The sequence below is a fragment of the Glycine soja genome, chromosome 10 (assembly GCF_004193775.1).
Source record: "Glycine soja cultivar W05 chromosome 10, ASM419377v2, whole genome shotgun sequence".
Lineage (NCBI taxonomy): Eukaryota > Viridiplantae > Streptophyta > Magnoliopsida > Fabales > Fabaceae > Glycine > Glycine soja.
Window position 1 is genome coordinate 27,683,970 of NC_041011.1, and position 18,961 is coordinate 27,702,930.

The 18,961-nt window shown below is 33.0% G+C and overlaps 1 protein-coding gene across 1 annotated transcript; it reads right to left on the reverse strand.

Moving 5' to 3' along the window:
• Window positions 1-1,865: 1,865 nt before the first annotated feature.
• LOC114372353 (probable sodium/metabolite cotransporter BASS4, chloroplastic) lies at window positions 1,866-17,564 on the reverse strand. Its single transcript, XM_028329859.1, has 14 exons — window positions 17,231-17,564; window positions 16,710-16,797; window positions 16,467-16,574; window positions 16,296-16,363; window positions 15,783-15,861; window positions 13,556-13,614; window positions 13,353-13,421; window positions 9,501-9,614; window positions 8,594-8,615; window positions 4,421-4,488; window positions 3,499-3,584; window positions 2,710-2,839; window positions 2,467-2,568; window positions 1,866-2,389 (listed from the first exon to the last, which is right to left on the reverse strand). Exons 1-14 carry the CDS (start codon window positions 17,444-17,446, stop codon window positions 2,318-2,320), a joined length of 1,281 nt encoding a protein of 426 aa, XP_028185660.1. The 5' UTR covers window positions 17,447-17,564; the 3' UTR covers window positions 1,866-2,317.
• Window positions 17,565-18,961: the final 1,397 nt, after the last annotated feature.

Here is an 18,961-nt window from a genome sequence, read left to right on the forward strand (position 1 = left end):
CTATCATCCATTGATATCTGTTTGAGAAAAGCTTTCAAAGTTTTCAAAAGACAAAGTTTTTGTCCATCACACTATTCAACCCCCTCCCCCCCCCCCCCCCCCCCTTCTAGTATGTTTTAGGTACTTCAAATTTGAGGGGCAAGATCTTCACTAAAAATGTTTTTGATGTACCAAATGTGTATCAACCATTTCACTACTTTTACACTTTTGGTTGTATCCAATTTCTTCTATCATGATTCTATTTATTTGTTTTATTTAAGTACAAAGGCTTTGTATTACAAATCTGCGTCCATTTATTTACGAATTTAATTACGACGTGAAAACATAATGTTTTCCAAGCAACACGCTTATTTTATCTTATTTATAGAAAATGATCAAATATTTTGCCAACTTAGAAAGAGAAATTAAAAGTTAATGATGTGTATTCCGCAATATTTATTATTTAAATGGTTTTTAAAGCAAAATTTTGGAAAAAGAATTTAAGGTGTTACAAAATCTGTTTGGGTATTGTGTTTTTATTAGTGATAACCTTTTTATTTTTTTAGAAAAGACCTGAAAACATCACATCAAACATAAACATCTCAACTATGTTGGCACCCTTATACCTGATGATACCTATGTCTCATGCCAAGACAATATTGTTAAGAAAAAATATAAATAAAAGCAACAAGGGGGGACCAAGACAGAAAACCCTTGGAGATCAGCTAAAACTATAATTAGGAAGACCTATTCTATTACAAACAAAATCTTTCAAACAAAAGGTAAGAACAGAATCCCACCAAGCAAAGGACTGATGTGTAACACCAAGAACCACAATCTTGTTTGCATGGGTATTTCCTTTTCTATGGATATGAGAAACACGAAATTGAATCTAAGAAGCTTGATGGAGGCAATTGATCCAAGTATTTTTTTCAAAAATCTCATGGCACTAAGTCCACATTGTTAAAAGCTTTCCAAACTAGCATGGAGTCTGTTTCCAACCACAAACAATTCCACCCTGTTTGTAATGCAAGAAAGAAAAGGTGGATACTTGGATAATCTTTCAGCCTTAGGAGGAAGAATGTCCACCTTAAACGCCTTTAACAGTTGTAATTAGTGATGATTTCATGGAATCGGAAGAAAAAAATGTTGCAATAAGATCAAGCATATAGAAACAAAGTATAGAATTATAACCTCAGGCATTGAACTTATTTGATTTTAACAATGAGTTTCATACTTATGCACTAACCAATCATCCAATCATAGGTCATCGTTTTAATTACTTTAAGATATTTTTTTAAAAGTCTACAAACTTATCATATATGATAAGTTGTGATTGGATAACTATGTAAAACATTTTACACCGTTAGTGCATAACTTCTCTTTAACAATTGCTTAAAGAATAAAGGTTTGGTTCACGTTTGTTATAATAATCAAGCAACTTTAAATATTGCTCCAAACCCACTATTTCATAAAATGATTAAATATAGAGGTACATTATCATGACAACTACCTTTAGAAATTCAAATGATCAGTTGGCAAATGTCTTTACCAAGCCCGAGAGGTCTTCATTTGATTATGCAAGTAACAAATGAGTGCACATGATTTATGTGCTCCAACTTAAATGAAAAAAATACTAGAATGAACATAAAGAAGATACTATCTTGGAATTGCCTTTTTGTAATTATGATAAGAATATATTTTTAATTAGGGATATTCTAAACCCGTTATTATGACTACAAATAACATCTAGTGTGTAATTATCACAGATTTTGACCCATATTTTCTCATCTCTTTCTCAACAATAAACGAATCAAATAGAGTATAAAGTAACTTAATTAACCGAACATAATTCAATTTTCCCTCCCTTTCACACACTATCAAAGTTGAGAATAAAATATGGGCATCCCCTGAATACAAACAGAAGAATTCACTGCATAAACTACAAGCAAAACTGCTAGCTAGCCCAGTACATTGTCAGGATAGCGTGTTAAAGAATCCTCACTCCTCAATAAGTGAATATGAAATGCCTATCAATTCCATTGAATACACAGAACTATTTAATCTAAAGAAAGAACACTGGAACAATGGAGGAATATAAAAATTGAAAATCTAGGTAATACACCCCGAAAGAAACGTAAAGAACTGAACCTATATGCTCAGGCAAACTGCCAGGCTGAACAATGTACAAGAGCATATTATATTTAGGTAAGTTGTACAATGGGAAATGAAACCAAGCAAATTTCTAAATATCCTTCATCTCAACATTTCTTAAGATGCAGCTTGATGAGCTTTCATGATATGCCATAACCATCTATGATGGCCACCATTTCATCTATTAAGCCACCTTGACATTGTTGGAATTGTCTTGGGGACGCAAGAAGTTAACGATAAAAGTGTCAAGAATAATCTACAAGGAGTTATAGGTTAGCATGAGGAAGAGATATTAGAAACTTGTAAAAATAAATAAATAAATAAATAAATGACCTGGTTGAGATGTGCTGCAACACAAGGAAGAACCAGTAACCCAGATTCTCCAAATGCACCTCGAAGTGGCTCTATCACTGCTACCATTACAGGTAATGTTTTCTGAAAGGAATGAAAATGTGTGTGTTTGGAGAGAAGATCAAAAGGATAACTATTTGAAAATGGATTCGTTAGAAAGCACCACCAAGTTGATGCTCATTTTCATAGGAGATCTGAGAAAGTAAAAAGTGGTTGAGTTATTACCTGGCTTGCTACTAGTACGAGTGCACTGGCATTTTGTTCCCGGGAAAAAATTGAATTTTTACCACCGGAGATAACTGAAAGACCCCAGACAGCAAGGATATTAAATACCAATAAAGACAGATGAAGAAGCCTGCAATGTATCATGAAGGTCAATTTTAGTTACCAGTTACCACAATGCCATTGAAGCTGATAGCCCTTTATAGAAATCAATTAATAGTGATTAACCCATTAAATTGTACACCATTTGCCCCTTAGGAGTTAGGACACTTGCTCATAGGAAGAGAGTGCCAGAAAAGATCTCCATGGTAAACAAGACTTCAACTGACCAGAAGACTATATATGTATCCGTAAATATAAGATTGCCAATATGATTTGTGCCCTAAATATTAAGTCAATGTTGTTTAAAAAGTAAAACCAATGACACTGATCATATAAATTTCAAATAACAAATATCGATTTTCCAATTTAATGAATCTCATGTTGTCCATGAAATACCCACACAAAATCAGAGTCAAAGATATATGGGCGATCAGAAAAGAGTGTTGTATGTAAATGGTAAAAGTACCTATCACATAGGCACATACCATTAAATGTCTACAAATTCTTGACATAGGAACTCATTTTCTTTAACTATTCATTGTAGAATGAAATATAAAATAATTGTTAATTTTTTTACTATATATTAATACTACCAAAACAAACAACTAGTAAAGAGAAAACTAACAATAACAGATTCAAATTATGTCATGACAACAAACAAATGAAAACTAACTCATGTGCCAAACATACGTTCCCAGTCCAATAGCTACAAGAAAAACACTGGGCTTCACCATTAACAGCAATGACCTTGACCTACTCACTTGTGTCCAAGGTACCTGTATGGAAATATTTTATTAGACTATAATTTGCTTGTAATACCTTGATGATAAAATAACAAACCAAATAAAATAAACAAGAGAAGGAAATAATTTTATGAAAAACATGTAAATCAAACATTAAGCTTCATACATGATTTGTTGGGTGGGATTACTGCCCATATATGTAAAGCCTTCATGTCAAATTAAGATTTAGCATTTAATGAACAAAGACAAACATATGGCACCTGAATGTAGAATTTTGACTAAAGCTGTTCACTTACAGTTACAGATATTAGATTTCACAAACATAAACATAATTAATGATTCGTCTGCGTAATGATTTTTTCTGGCCTTGAATGCATAAAATAGGTCCCTACAATTTATGGATTCAATGCAAGCACAAAAACAAAGTTTTTCCCTGCAAAATATTCTTTTTCACGGAGAAAAAAGAAGGGGACAAGGTGACAAGAAGGACTACTAAGTCATTAATCAACACTCAAGTTGTCATTAACTAAAATCAGCTTTATAAAATTCTAGGTTATGTGAAGCCAGGAACAACAATTCCTTGTCCAGAAACTAATGGTTATTAATTTAGTTATTTATTTTTTGGCTGGCTAACTTTTGAACAAGGATTTCATGAATTGATTTCAATAGATGGAATTTGCCACTGGTCCAACAAAATAATCAATTAAAAGAAACAGCAAAATGCATCTCATCAATTTCTTATAACTTAAGATTCTGAACATGTTAAAAAGACAACAAAATTTAAGCAATCTTCCCATCAACTAGGTGCAAGGAAAACCACCAACTAGGAGAAAGGAATTAAGAAAACACCCCAAAGTAATCATTCTTACTAGGCTAAGGAAAAGTGCACTGATCACTGTGAAAAGCTTGCGGTTTTTGTCAACAAAGTCAGCCACACCTGTAAAGCAGATTTTATCAAAACAAATATTTTCTAGATAAATAATAATATTATAGCACGGAAAAATGGACAAGTATGCAAACATAGAATAATATAGAACAAATAAGGGCCTGTTTGTTTAAGAAAGAAAAAAAAGTGATTATATGATGCAACTTTATTAGGAGCTTTTTTTCGTAAGCTTTGGCTTTTGAAAAAGGCACTAAAACAGCTTTTCTTAAGTTTTATTTTATGAAAAGCTTAATTATTATAAATTTTGGAAAAACATCATTTAATTTAAAAAAGAAAAGTTTGTTCATAACAAGAAGTACAGACAATCATGCCCTAAATCAGAGTCCTCCTATGCCTCTGCTTATCAACAAAAGAAAAGACAAACAAAGGTTTACCCATAACAATGACAGGCAAATTCTTCCATGAAGACAAGCAATTCTAATTTGTTCTTTTGGTTACTGATATATTTACAGGCACATGAAGTCTTGTAAAACTTTTTTTTAATGCAAGGAGAGCCCTAAGGCCGAAAAGTCTTATAAAACTAACCTATATGTTAATTAAAACTAAAACAAAACTAAACCTGACCCACCAACTGCTCGACACAACTTCAAATTAATCAGCTCAAGGAAGAAGCAACATAGCTTATAGACATGTCATATTCAAGCATCCCTTTATTTAAGCATATATTTTCATTGTTCTTTTCACTCTTACACCTGGAAAAGGCTACATGAAGACAGGTACTGTACATGCATATATCAAATGGTAAAGGTGTTATCATGGTACGATCATCATATAACAATACAAGAAAGTCACCTTAATTGCAGTTAACCCTAGCCTGCCTTAATTGTAACATTTCAGAGTTGGTTGTTGTTGTCGCATAAAAATTCAAAGTTAGCGGAAATACATTATAGCTAACCTTATCTCGACAAGGTCCCAAAATAATAAAACGATTTGTGCCAGGAAGGGGAATCTGCTTCTTGACTATGGGTTCCCAAGCTACTCCGGGAAGCGATTGGTGTAGGTGAATGAAGAAGGGAGAAGATAGGATTTTACGTGAAAGGTAAAGGTTGAAAGGCTGTAAAGGAAAACGGTAAACAAAAGCAACAAAGAAAAGGCTGTAAAGGAAAGATTTAAAAGAAAGCAATAAATGGCAGAAATGGTAAAGAAAAATGATAAACTAAATGCAGGGTAAAATTTGTGTATTGGATTGATTGTATCTCACAAATTTGAAGTACAAGGTCTATTATAGGCTAAGAAATCAGAAACATCTTGAAGTTAATGGGTAGTTTATAAAGTTGTGGGTGGACCCTCATATTAGATCATGGCTTGCAATTGCTACTTATTTTTTCTAGTCATGATTCGTAACCTCCAACAGCTCCCCACTATGCATTTTGAATTCCAAACTGTTGCACAACTTGCTTCCTATTTTTAAGGAACCATTATCTTTTCTTTTGATGCTTTAGATGCACTACCCATTGACTTGGTCTTTTTGTCACAATCTTAACCAACTTATCAACAATTTATCCATCAACACATTTTTCTATTTTTTCCCTTGCCATTGCCTAAAAATGGGCTATCTATGGAGGGGTTGACTAGAAAGGCTAAGTGAAGCATCATAGTGTGCATCAATCGAGACAACAACTCTCGGGGAAGGGATTGAGATCCTCATTGACTAAAGATACAGCCAATGTAGTCCATGTAAAACTTGGCAATCCTCACCTTACAAGCCGGTTTTGTGGGATTAAATTAGGCCCTATGCCTAAATTCTAAGATGTATATATATGCCTGACCAATTTTTAATGTTAGCTTTCATGGCTTTGGTGGTAGTAAGAGGCAAAATCTTCATGCCAATGTGCAACTAATGGGCATATGACACATAGGGCAAGAAAAGAAAGTGGGCAATAAAGGGTTAGACCCAAGGAGACAATACGTGTACAAGGAGGAAATGGTGGAGGAGAGTGTAATGGAATGTACACGTGGAAGCAAGGAACTAGAGAGGGAAATTATGCAATGACAGGACAAAGTAAGGTTTACATGAAGCAGGGAAAAGAATGGGGGGATAGAAGAATTTGGAGAGCAATATGGTGGCTCGGGTCAGAATCAGATGTAAACTCGAGAGCTAGACTAACTCAACCTCAAATGTTAGCTCATGAGGTGAGGATTACCCAAGTTTTTATAAGCTATACTTTAGTCATATCTATAGTCGATGTGAGATCTTAACACACACCCTCACACCCATGATTGGACATCTGGAGCGTGAAGATTGTAGAACTGAGTTTTTTTAATATCGCCATGGGAAAGCCACACTAGGTAAATTACACTGGGAAAGTCATGGAGACCAAGTAGTTTTTTATATTGCACTAGAGAGCCACAATGGGACTAGGTAGATTGCACTAGGAAATCCATGAACCAGTACTTTTTTTTGTGGACAATTGAGGGGGTTTCCCAATATTAGATCTATGATGGGCTTTGAATAATCTTGAATTTGGGATAAGCTACTCAACCCCAAAAGCTAACCCATGAGATGAGAAATGCTCAAGTCTGTATAAGCTCTACTTTAGCCATACCTATTGTCAACGTGGGATCTAAACAGTTTGCTTTTGTGTCCATGTATTTATCTATCTTTTGTTTTTTAGTAAATAGAGACATATTTCACTAAAACTATGGGTGGAAATATTACATTCTGATTTTCAACGGTACCAAAGTCTTAGAATGTGAGTTTAAGCCTAACTCAATCCCAAAAACTAGCTCAAAGGGTGAGGTTTTTCCCAATCCCCTCACGCCCAACACTTTTGGGCTTGGTGGGTGGATAATATGGTGGGTGACCCGTTTAATAGATCTAGGATAGGCTCTGATACCATCTTAGACTGTGGGTTTGGACCTAACTCAACCCCAAAAGTTAGCTTCTAAGGGTGAGGATTGCCCCCCACTACTCTATCTTGAAACTATCTCTAGTCGATGTGGGACTTGGGTTTGTTGCCTTCTATTCACCTGTTATCTTGTTTTCGCAACCTTATTTGTTACTTACTAGTTTGCTATAGAATTGGTGCACGTATCACATTCATATGCTTTTTAGTTAGTTATTAGAGTCCTTATCTACTTGAAGTCCTCACAATTCTTGTTGTTTCTACATCCTTTTCATCTAGTTGTAAGTTTGCTACCATGAAGCTGTTGTGCCCATCTTATCCATTTTAGATATTCTAGATTTATTACACATTAAACCATCCAAATATTTCACAGTTTCACTTTTACTTCAGCACCTAAAGAAAAAAAGGCTACAGCAAAAGAAAAGACAGAGAATGCTATTAAGATTATGAAGAATGCGAAAATGAAGTTGGAGGATTTGGGCCTAGAAAGGATAGAAGAGAAACGAGGAATATGAGAATTGCTCCAAGAGAAAGAAATAAGGATGACAATTTCAAGCATATGATTTATATGCTTAAGGTGGAGTGTTGGAACATGGAAATGACAAGGGTGGTTAATAAAACTTTGGAAACAGTAGGTATTTATGAAATATTGGGAACATTATATCTTAGTAGACAGTTCAATTCTCTATGATTCAAGTATATACAAGATGTGTTTATTTGTGTACATATATAATATCAGAATGCTGAATGCAAAACACTCAAGAAATTCGCAAAAGTATCTCTTGAAACTTATTCTCAATCACTCATTTTTAAAGATGTTTCTATGGTTATAATATTTAAGTTAGGATCAGATTAGGCTTATTTCTTTTACTTTGTAAACCTTTTAAATGGGCTTTATCTAAAAGATCTAGAAGAATTGGTCACCGCTGTTACTTTGACTTTTTTTCTACTTTTTTGTTTTTGATTTGTGTTTTATTATTAACGAGGATTTCTGTGAGAATTAAGAACGACATTTGAAATATATTAAGTTGACCAGCCTTTGACTGACATAAAGTAATGGTCAAGTAAATAATCTAATAAGAAATTACAGGCCCTTACAACTATGACTTCCAAGGAAACTCCATTACAATTTCATTCTCATTGTCATGTCAGGTATTTATTTCATGTAATAATGACAAACACTTCTTTATTTTATCCATCAAAATATGTGGCAAACAAGCTACTCAACAAGCATAGACAATAGGACACACCTTTAAAAGATTCACGTAGAACCTGCCCATTCAAAGCAATAAAAAATATTAAAATACTTTAAAGAAACTCAGTGCAACACAAGTTTTTGAGTATTCAGCTCCAAAGACCAAATTCAACTTCCACATATAGCAGATAATGCAAAAACAAATGTATTCTGTCATGGGCGTAAAACTGGTGAATAAATAAAATCATGGTGAAAAATTGATATAATCAATTGGTAAAAGAAGGAAAAAAAATCTGAATCAGCAGCAAGAAAAAAACTGACAATTGACAAAATAGGGTATTCGAAAAGTCATTTTTGAAAAGATCGCTTATGAATTTGCTCACTCATACAATTCAATTAGCAACCATTGACAAGTTACAACCAATCACTTACTGTAAGCAACAAGACCCATTCCTACAGAGAATTATAGGTCATTTTAGGAGAATAGCACATTGAAAATACAAAATGTGTAAAAGTAGCAATGCAGCTAACAAAAAATATCATTTTCACAACAGAATATTGTGTAGTCAAAGGCTCTGACTAAAAGCCACATGGTAGTTGCAAAGTCACCACCATAGCTTCAGAAAGCAAAACAACCACTAGAAAGAAAGGGAACTGAATATATTTGTGTTTTAAAAACAAGCCCTAATCTACTTTTATAAGCTAAATCGCTAATCCTATTAAGGGAAATAGGGAAACTAATATAGAAAGAAATAGGAAAAATATCAAAGATAAATGAGATATTTATTTAATCCTGAAAATATCAAAGATATTTCATGCACAACCTTTAAAACATAAAGCAATCCAGTTGTAAGCCCATGGAGAGAAGATACATTTTGTAGTCCAAAATTACATCACTTTGGAAGTATTCAACCAACAGCTTCTACAGTATCAAATATATTTGAAGGAGAAAACGCAATTACCTTTCCCAAAATAAGGGGGATTAATATGGTCAGAACAAGACTTTTAAATAACTGCTTGGTAGGTAGAGTCACTCCAACTCCAGCAGCTACAAATTTTGTGATGGATAGTGGAATCTAAAAGAAGATGAAATATTAAACATAACAAAAACAAGAACTAAAGTAGATGAAGAAAACATATATGTAAGCTAAAACATTGCATATTGTTTAGAAAAGGAAGGATAAATAAAATCACAATCAAATGTGTTGAAATAATATGGACTTGGTTTGATGATAAAAGAGAGAAGAGATCAAATATTAATTATAGGCTTAAATATGTTTTGGGTCCTTGATAAATTAGCAAATTTTGTTTTTGGTCCCTAATAAAAAAATTTGGCATTGAATTCCTAATAAAACAAAAATTTTGTTTTTGGTCCTTGTTATTTTGTTTTAGTCCTTCTAATATATATATTTTTTCTTGTGTCCTTGTAATATTTTGTTCATTTTCTATTAGCCCCCTTGAAAAATATTTGATAGGGGCTAATAACAAATGGTCTTTTGAGGGATTCAAGAAAAAATATATATTAGGAGTAAAACAAAATAAAAAAAGACCAAAAACAAAACTTTTTGTTTCATTAGGGACTCAATGGAAAAAAAATATTAGGAACCCAAATCAAAATTCGTTAATTTACTAGGGACTCAAAACATATTTCAGCCTTAACTATATAATTAATGTGAATAAATGAGATGTGATCTATGAGGTTGATACAAAATGCAAACACAATCTTATTATTAATTGTTAGAAAAAATCAAGAAAAGAAAGTGAATAGATTCCCTTGTGCTTATATTGAAATAAAAATCAGTAAAAGAAAGATAGACCCAGCCCACTATGGCTTCCACTAGCTCTGTCACTCCATCAAAGGCAAGGGCTCCCATTTTTTCAAACCTCCTACTCTCCATTGAGAAGTTGGACGGCTCCAACTACTCTAATAGGACTTCTGAAGTCACCTTATGGATTAGTAGGTTGGGGTACAAATCTCACCTCACTAGTACAATTGATTCCATACTCGTGGTTGACCGTGCACAATGGGCGAAGATTGATGCCAACCTATGCAGTGTTATTAAGTCCACCCTCCACCCCTCCCTTAAATCGATTTTCCTACCCCATATCATTTGCAAATCGGTTTGGACTGAGGCGCGTGCTCTTTACACAAACGATACTCAACAGCTATATGGAGTGTGCCAAGACTTGATGACTCTTCTTGCCCCCCAAAAATTTGAAAGTCGGTCCTATGTTTGCATATCTTTGACAACTCCATGCAGCCCTACATGAATATAATGAGCTCTTACCTCTTGCTGCCTCTATTCCAATTGAGGCCAAGAAGGAACTAGAGAAATGCAGTGCTTTCTTTATGACTCTAGCTCTTTATGGTATGCCTCCAGAGTATTCTGCTACACAAGACCAAATTCATGGGTCACCAGTCGCCCCAATGATGGCATCCACTTGTTCTACACTGCTTAGGATTCCACCGAAGCCTACTACCAACATCCCCACTCCTATGATGGGGGACACATCTACCCTTGCTTCCCAGAGCAATAATTTTGGATGCTCTCGAACAAGGTCATCTAACTCTGAGTTGTCACAAGTGTGACCATTGTCTTCGTCATGACCATACCATTGATCGCTGGAAGCTACATGGTAAACCACCGCACCCTGCCAATGTAGCTCAGACAACTCTGCTCATTCCACTCATCCCACTTATCAGCCTCACAGTACTCCAGCTACCTATGAGGACTTTCTCTAGTAGTGTACGTCTCCAATTCGCCCCTTTTTCTCATAGGTCTCCTTCTGGAGACTTTATACCCTTTTCTAATGCATTTTTTGGCCACCGCCACGATTGCCGCTCCGGCAACCTTTCGGGGCAAGTGACCCCACCACTAGCACGTCAACTGATCTACAAAGAGGTGTTGAGATTTTGCCTCCTGCTGCATCCATTCCTGCTAAGGCTAAGAAAGAATCTGAGAATAGGAGTGCATTCTTTATGACCTTGGCCTTTTATGGCCTACCAACAAAATATTCTGTTATTCATGAGCAGATTCTTAGTTCTCCCGCAGTGCCTATGATGACTTTTGCCTCCTCTCCACTACTTCAAATTTCATCCAAGGTTCATACGGAGACCCTTATATGCTCTTGCCTCAAAGAATAACCATTCTCACACGGACAAATTGATATAAGTGCGACCATTGTTATCGTACTGGGCACACCATTGACCGTTGCTGGAAGCTGCACAGTAAACCTCTTCATCCTGCCAATGTGGCCCGGACACCTGTGGTAGAGCCAACAGAGCCAGTTGATCATCCTCGTGCTACACCGGCTGCATGTTAGAATTTGACAAGTGGTTTAAGAGTCGTCAGAACTCTGGCCCTACTACTTCAGTTGCACAGTGGTAAATCTATTGTTTGTGTCTCTCAATGCCCCTCTTTAGGTCCTTGGGTACAAGACTCTGGTGTAAATCAATTCTAAAACTTCTGGAGTTGAGCTTCAATTCAATAAATCAAAACACTAGTTCTTAGAAATAAGGCACTACACTAATTAGAAATTACTTATTGTATTTATTGTGTTCAAGTATGTCACAACTCTTGGTTTGTCCTAAGAATTATATATAATGAAGTGTCGCATGAGTTGTTAAGTGTGATCCAAAAGATAGTAAGTAATTTCCTTTCATCTCCTAAGATGCTATGCTTACCACCTTTAGTTTTTCCACAGAATCCAATATTTCCTATCAAAATGTTATTCAGTTTTTTTTTCTTTCTGTCAAATCAATCACTAAAGAGTAAATTACTCCGACCTCTCTTCTATTTTTCATTTCTCACACAAAACCCTTCTATTTCTAAAACCTACATATAACCTGTCCTAATTTATAAATATGATACACTTAAACGAAAACCTTTATTTTAAATGAAATTGCCAAAAATGCCCTTATTACAGATTTTGACTAATTAGTAATTACATAAAATCCCTTTTACTTCTTAACATTACAGATTGTATAAACGTTACAATTAAATACTTCTACAATAGAAAAAATTAGAAATTATTAATATTCAAATGATAAAAAATTTAAGATAACATTAAAATAAAAGAAAATAAAAAATATAGATAATAAAAAAATTATAAATAATAATTTTTTCAAAATTGAAATGAAAAATTCAATACAAAATTAATCATGTGAATTATTAATAACTAAATCAATAAAATACGATTTAATTTTTTTATTATTTAATTCTTGAAAATTCAATTTTAAAATATTAGTTTCATTTCATCATATTGATAATTCATGTGATTAATTTTTTATTAGATTTTTTACTACAAAAATTTAAAATAATATAAATGATAATTTAATTTATTATTCTTTTACGTTACTTTAATTTATTTTAAAACTTTTGACATTTAAGATTCAATGATTTCAAATTTTTACTATAATAGGGGGAGTTAATTGTAATATATTTATAAAATAGAACAGGTTTTTGTAACGTTGAATAAATAAAGGGTCTTATAATGAGATAAAAAAAAATCTATAATAAGGATATTTTTGTCAATTTCATACAAAAATAAAGATTTTAGATTTAAATGTTGCATATTCATAAAATAGGATGGATTTCTGTAAAAAAAAAAAAAAAAATAGGAGGGGTTTGTGTAGGTTTTAGAAAGAAGTTTTGTGTAAGAAATGAAAAATAGAAGGGGGTTCAGAGTAATTTACATTTTACACATCCCTAAATTTCAGCACAGACATAACTATTCTGCAATAAACTTAAAAAAAATGTAAAACCAAGATAAAATTGAGGATAATGTTAAATATGAAACTCTTTATGACTCACAATCAATATTCCTAACATGTTAGATATCACAGTCATTGCAAGAGCAAGTGCAGAATTTCCCCCAGCAAGCTGCAGAAGCAAAGCAAAGTGGGAAAACTCAAACATAATTCAACTCGTTAACAGGTGGTCAATACAAGGTATGTAAAATTTATAAGAATAGAAATCTAAAAGAAAAATAAGAAAGGAGATAAACCAAAGTATACCTGGGTAAGTGCAACACCACTTGATAATGTAGTTGGCATACAGGCAAATATAGCCAGCCCTGTAGAAACCCAGAAATTCAAATCTCAAATTGCAAGACTACTATGCAACCCAACTATGAACAACTAGTACAAAAATTTCAGGGTATCAATTGTTGGAAATATGTGATATATGAGACCAACAGTACGAAATTCAAGATATATACAATCATGTCTTCAAGCATCTTCCATATTTTTCTAAATTCTATATGCAAGCCAGTTTCCCATATTATAAGAGTACCTAAATCAATCTATTTTGTCATTTGCCAATACTCCGTTTGCATATTCTTTACCAAACACATTGTTCATCAAACAATCTTGTTTATCATTTTCAACAAGGAGTACATTCACTAATCTCTCACAAAAACTCCAACATGGAACATTGATTCAATGAAGTCACAGCATTCCAAAGCTAAGCATAAAAGTCTTAAAAGCAATTTGCTATTGCAATGCAGATAAGTGCATGTTCCTCCCTGGTCTCCATGTTTTTTTTTTTTTTTTTTGAACGGCCAAAAGTATCATATATTAGATATTAAAAAAGGATAGTACCAGAGGTACTACAGAGATACAAAAAGAAAGCCATAGGCTGAGGATATAAAGCAAAACTACACAGCTTCCCCAACTAGAGACCTTACAAAAAACCACCCATCCTTCCCAGACTAGGAGAAGGCAAAGGACATAGAAGATGACCATTGATTAAACGGGATGGCAAAGTCCTTTTCCCACCCCCTCAACCAAGACCAGGTAAGATAAATTGCATCATCCACCAATTTAGAAATGGCAAATTGATGATTTTTAAAAATCATGGCGTTCCTATAGAATTGCATCATCCATGTAGTTTAACCTCAGCATATGTTTTAGGTGTTAAATGTTATAGAAGTTCTGAAACTACATACCACCTTTGCAAGAATTATGAGATAGCATTAGCAGCTGTGTAATAACTAAGCTCTAAGTCATTCAGGAAATTTATGGTCTAGAAGAAACAGGCATACCTAGCTGAATTAAAGGAAATCAAACCTACAACCTTCACTTTACATGGGAACTCAGGCTACCATCAACTCAAACGTTTTGTTTGGATGAGGAGTGAAACGGGATGGAAAGAAATTAGAGGAAAAGAAATGGGAGGGATAGAAATAAAATGGAAATATAGTAGAAAAAGTATGCTGTTTAGATTGATAGAAATAAGAAGGGAAGAAATGGAAATTTTTCTTGGATGACTGAAACACAGTGAAAATAAATAAATTGAATAAAAAAGTGGAGGTCCTGGTGGCCTGATTAAGAGATTTAGGTAAACATTCAACTATCCAACCAACATAGAAGAGTTGTATTTTTTCCTTGATTGAGATTTATTAAGCCTAATGTACCCTTATCACAATAATAAGAATGAATTTTCAGTTAAAGTGAAAGATATCAATAAGGCTCCCCTAGAGTGAGTATGTCTGTAAAGTACAGATATATTCACCCTTAATTTAATTTAAATCACATCATGATCTTAACTAAAATTGAAGGGTGGATATGCATGTCCTTGTGCACTTTCAAACACTCTCATTGTAGACTTGAGAGGAGCCTTTTCCTAGAATGACGAACATTGCAAGCAAAGCAGAACTGCACAACTGTGTATGGGGCATGTCTATATAACCTGCAGTCTGGCATAGGTCTATTATTCTACATTTTGAGTAATTCTGTATTTTTGTGCTCAATTCATGATCACTACAAGGACCTACTATTATGTCAACATACTGGGCTGAAATTTGATTAAATAATAAGAATAGGTCCATCCATTGAACACATGATCAAAGACTCAAAGAAGCGCACCATTTAAGAAAAATAAACAGCCTAAAAATTTAACCATCAACTTAAAGCAGAGATAGGTTTCGGTGCATGTCAAACAAAAGGCGAATCTTTTCAATAATGCAGAATCATTTGAGTTACCAATTAATATTGAATCTATGCAAACATGAACTAGTTCAACATAGAAATTCGAGTTTCATAAATCTGGACAATTAGTCTACAAGGTAACACAATGCAGTCAAAATTTAAGTAGCTGTTATACAGTGTTTGATAAGATTTAAGGTCAGCATATACAAATGAGGTTACACAAGCTCAAAACAATTAAAACTACAAAAAAAGTATCTAGCAAATGGCTAACACTGACTTAAGCTTAAGGTAGAACAAAAATAAATGGCTAAACCTGTAATAAATTCCTGGGGTTGGAGCTGAATTTGCAATATTACCCTAGAAAAGTATGGTGTAAGAAATAAAATAGACACCTGCAGAAAGAACCAAAGAACACATTATACATTGAGAAATAAATAAAAATAACCTTTGAGATTTTGTTTTTAAAAAGTGCAGACATATAAGAACGAATTGAGATAATTCATTTTTTATAGAGTTCAATGGTATCAATTGATCCATCTAGCCAAACCCATCTAACAAGCTCAGTTGTTGCAATAGTACAGACAATATGACAAGAGATACAGCAAGGTTTCTTATAGTGTTCAACAGGGGTCAAACAAATCATATAGATATAGATAACTTGATCACAAATTTGCAGCATGATCAGTAACATTCCAGTTAAGAAATGAGAGTCCAAATCCAATCAAATCCAGGTTAAGAGATTAATCAAATCTAGGATGGCCAATCCAAACACAGGCTGTAGTGAACCAGCCTGTAAAATTCATCCATAAAAAATTAATTTTCATACAAGCCCAAAGAGTCCAACAGGCCATGCTTCTACTGCTGCACCGATTTCTTCACTACGCAACATCAATCCTATATGATAAACCATGAGGGAAAAAAAATTAACACCTTGAGATAAGGGTATCATAAAATCAAAATAACAAATAGACGCAAAAGACTATCCTTTGATACTAACCTGAGATAACAAAAATACCAAATGGACCAATTTTTGACACACCGTATTTATCAGCAACACAACCAATACTAGGATATGTTAATCCTAATGTCACTGCACTAACCAGAGCTACACATCGCCTCAAAAACACAGAAAAAAATTGTTATCCATTAGAATATATTCAAAATGAAGTAAACCATAAATAAAATCACAAAAAGAAAATTACAACAAAATGTGAATGCATAGGACAGAGAGGATAGGCACCCAAGGGTAGAATGTTTCTCCTAGCAAATGTCAAAATGGGTTCCACCCAACTCAATCCCTTCGTCTCTTTGCTTCCATTACCACCCATCTGAATTTCCAAAAATTATAAAAATTAAACAAAAAAAAAAAAACTCTCAAATGCATATAACATTATAACACCACACAAATACATTACATTATACAGGATGAATTAAATAACAATGTAGGAACTTTGGTCCAAATATGTTCAATTTAAGGTCACATGAAATTGAAATTAACCATTCAACCAAAATAATCTCCAAAGTGTCAACCACCTCCCACATAGCATAGTCCACTTTCACAACAAGTGTTGGCTTCAACGTGAATTTTAATCTAAAAAAAAAACCTTAATTTTTCACCACATTAAGAAAAAATATATGATTTCTGATTAATTATTATTTCCAAATTCAGGGAACTAATGCAAGTTTCAATTAACACTTTTTTCCTTTTCTTTTTTTCTGTTAGCTGATAATGTTGGCGATGAGGATTGAGAAAGAGAGAACCTGTTGTGACCGATCACAGGCTCTAACGAGTGCGGGTTTTAAACGGCGAGTGACGGAGCGAAGAGTTAGGGCTTTAACGGCGTAGAGGTGACGGTGGCGGAAGGAGGAAGCGGTGGCGGGAAACGGAGTTAGGGTGAGTGAGTGGGCCATTGGCTCCATCGAGTGCGGTGGCTGAAGTCTTAACAGTACTTGGGAAGAGGTGGCTAATGTGAACATTTTTCTTTTCGACGCTCCCGAGAGTGAGTGAAGAAGGTATGGTGGTGGTGGGAACAACGTGCAGAGTGTTGTTTTGTGGTCACTGGGAAGTGGAAACCAATAGTAAGAAAAGTGATACCAATGATCCAGAAGGAAAATACGTAAATAAATTTAATCAAATAAAAAAAGTGTTTTAAGACAATAGTGATTAGTGACTGATTTTTTTTTTCCAAACTTTAACTTTATGGGTTGATTATCTTTTTTAAATTTTTTATTAGAAAATTATAAAAACATCTCGAGTTTTTACCAAAGACAAATGTTGCTCATTCTCATTGGAGCATCAGTTAAAAAAACTAAAAGCAGACAGAATTTTAGTGAGAACTAAATAGAATCAATTCCAGATTATGTCTTTAATATCATATCAGAATTATAAGAACAATACCGTAATTAATATAGAAATCAGTATTGGTTTTTTTTTAATACACTTTTTTCTCCTATTTTTTTTTTCAATTTACTTTATTTTACAATTTATTTCTCAATATACACTACTTAAAACTTTTTTCTCTCCTTTTTGTTCTTTTTTAATTTAAAATATTATAAAATATAAATATTATATTATATAATTGTTTTAATTGATTTTAAAATTACTTATTTATTAAATTAAATTTTATAATTTTGTTTTTTATTTTTTTAAAAGAAAATGATATTATTAAATATAATTATTTTTTTTTTATTATTTAATTTACTTAACATATTTTTTTAGGTGAATATTTTTATTTAAAATCTGAATTTTTAATATAATTATTTTTAATATAATTATATTACTAAATATAATTAGTTTGTTTATGTCATTAGATTTAATTAAAAATGAGAAGATTTTTTGTTTAATTTATTTATAGGAGAACCTTATATTGCATTATCAATAAAATACTTAACCAATTACACTTGCCTAAGTAAAAACTTAATATGTTAGGATAATTGTTTCTCTTATATGTTGCCGTCAAATTCCACATTTTTTTCCTACTTTCCTGGAATGCAAGTTGAAACGGGACAACCATTTGTCGTCCTCTTCTCCTTGGATCAGGACCGGATCTCGTTCATATTTTTGTCACATTGATTCGGGTGGCAGCAAATGATAATTGCTAATTAAATATCTTTAAAGATATTTTCAATATGTTTTATTATCAAAAATAGCTCATATTTAGCTGTATCTTTTCGATATTTTAATCTTTTATTTTCATATCTGCAAGTCATAAATAATAAAAATATCAATTCTTATCACTTAAGTCAAAAATAACTGCTAAATAAATATTTTTAAAGATATTTGTAATATATTTTTATTTAAAGATATTTTCAATAAATATTTTTAAAGATATTTTCAATATAGCAGTTACTACTCTTTGAAATTTTATGTCTATTGTATAAGATAGATGTATCAATTATTTTTTTAACTGTGTTTTTTAGTTTATTTTAATACTACTAACTAATTTTGTTATTTTTTTAATTAACGAACATAACAAAAAAAATATCAACAAC

Bases quoted from the DNA above. Each gene is read 5' to 3' on its own strand.
- LOC114372353 (XM_028329859.1), bottom strand. From the start codon at position 17,446: ATGTTCACATTAGCCACCTCTTCCCAAGTACTGTTAAGACTTCAGCCA. The intron at 13,615-15,782 runs GTTTAGCCATTT...GGGTTTCTACAG, and splicing joins ACCCCAGGAATTTATTACAG to GGCTGGCTATATTTGCCTGT. The intron at 2,569-2,709 runs GTAATAACTCAA...CATTCCTTTCAG, and splicing joins TCGTACTAGTAGCAAGCCAG to AAAACATTACCTGTAATGGT.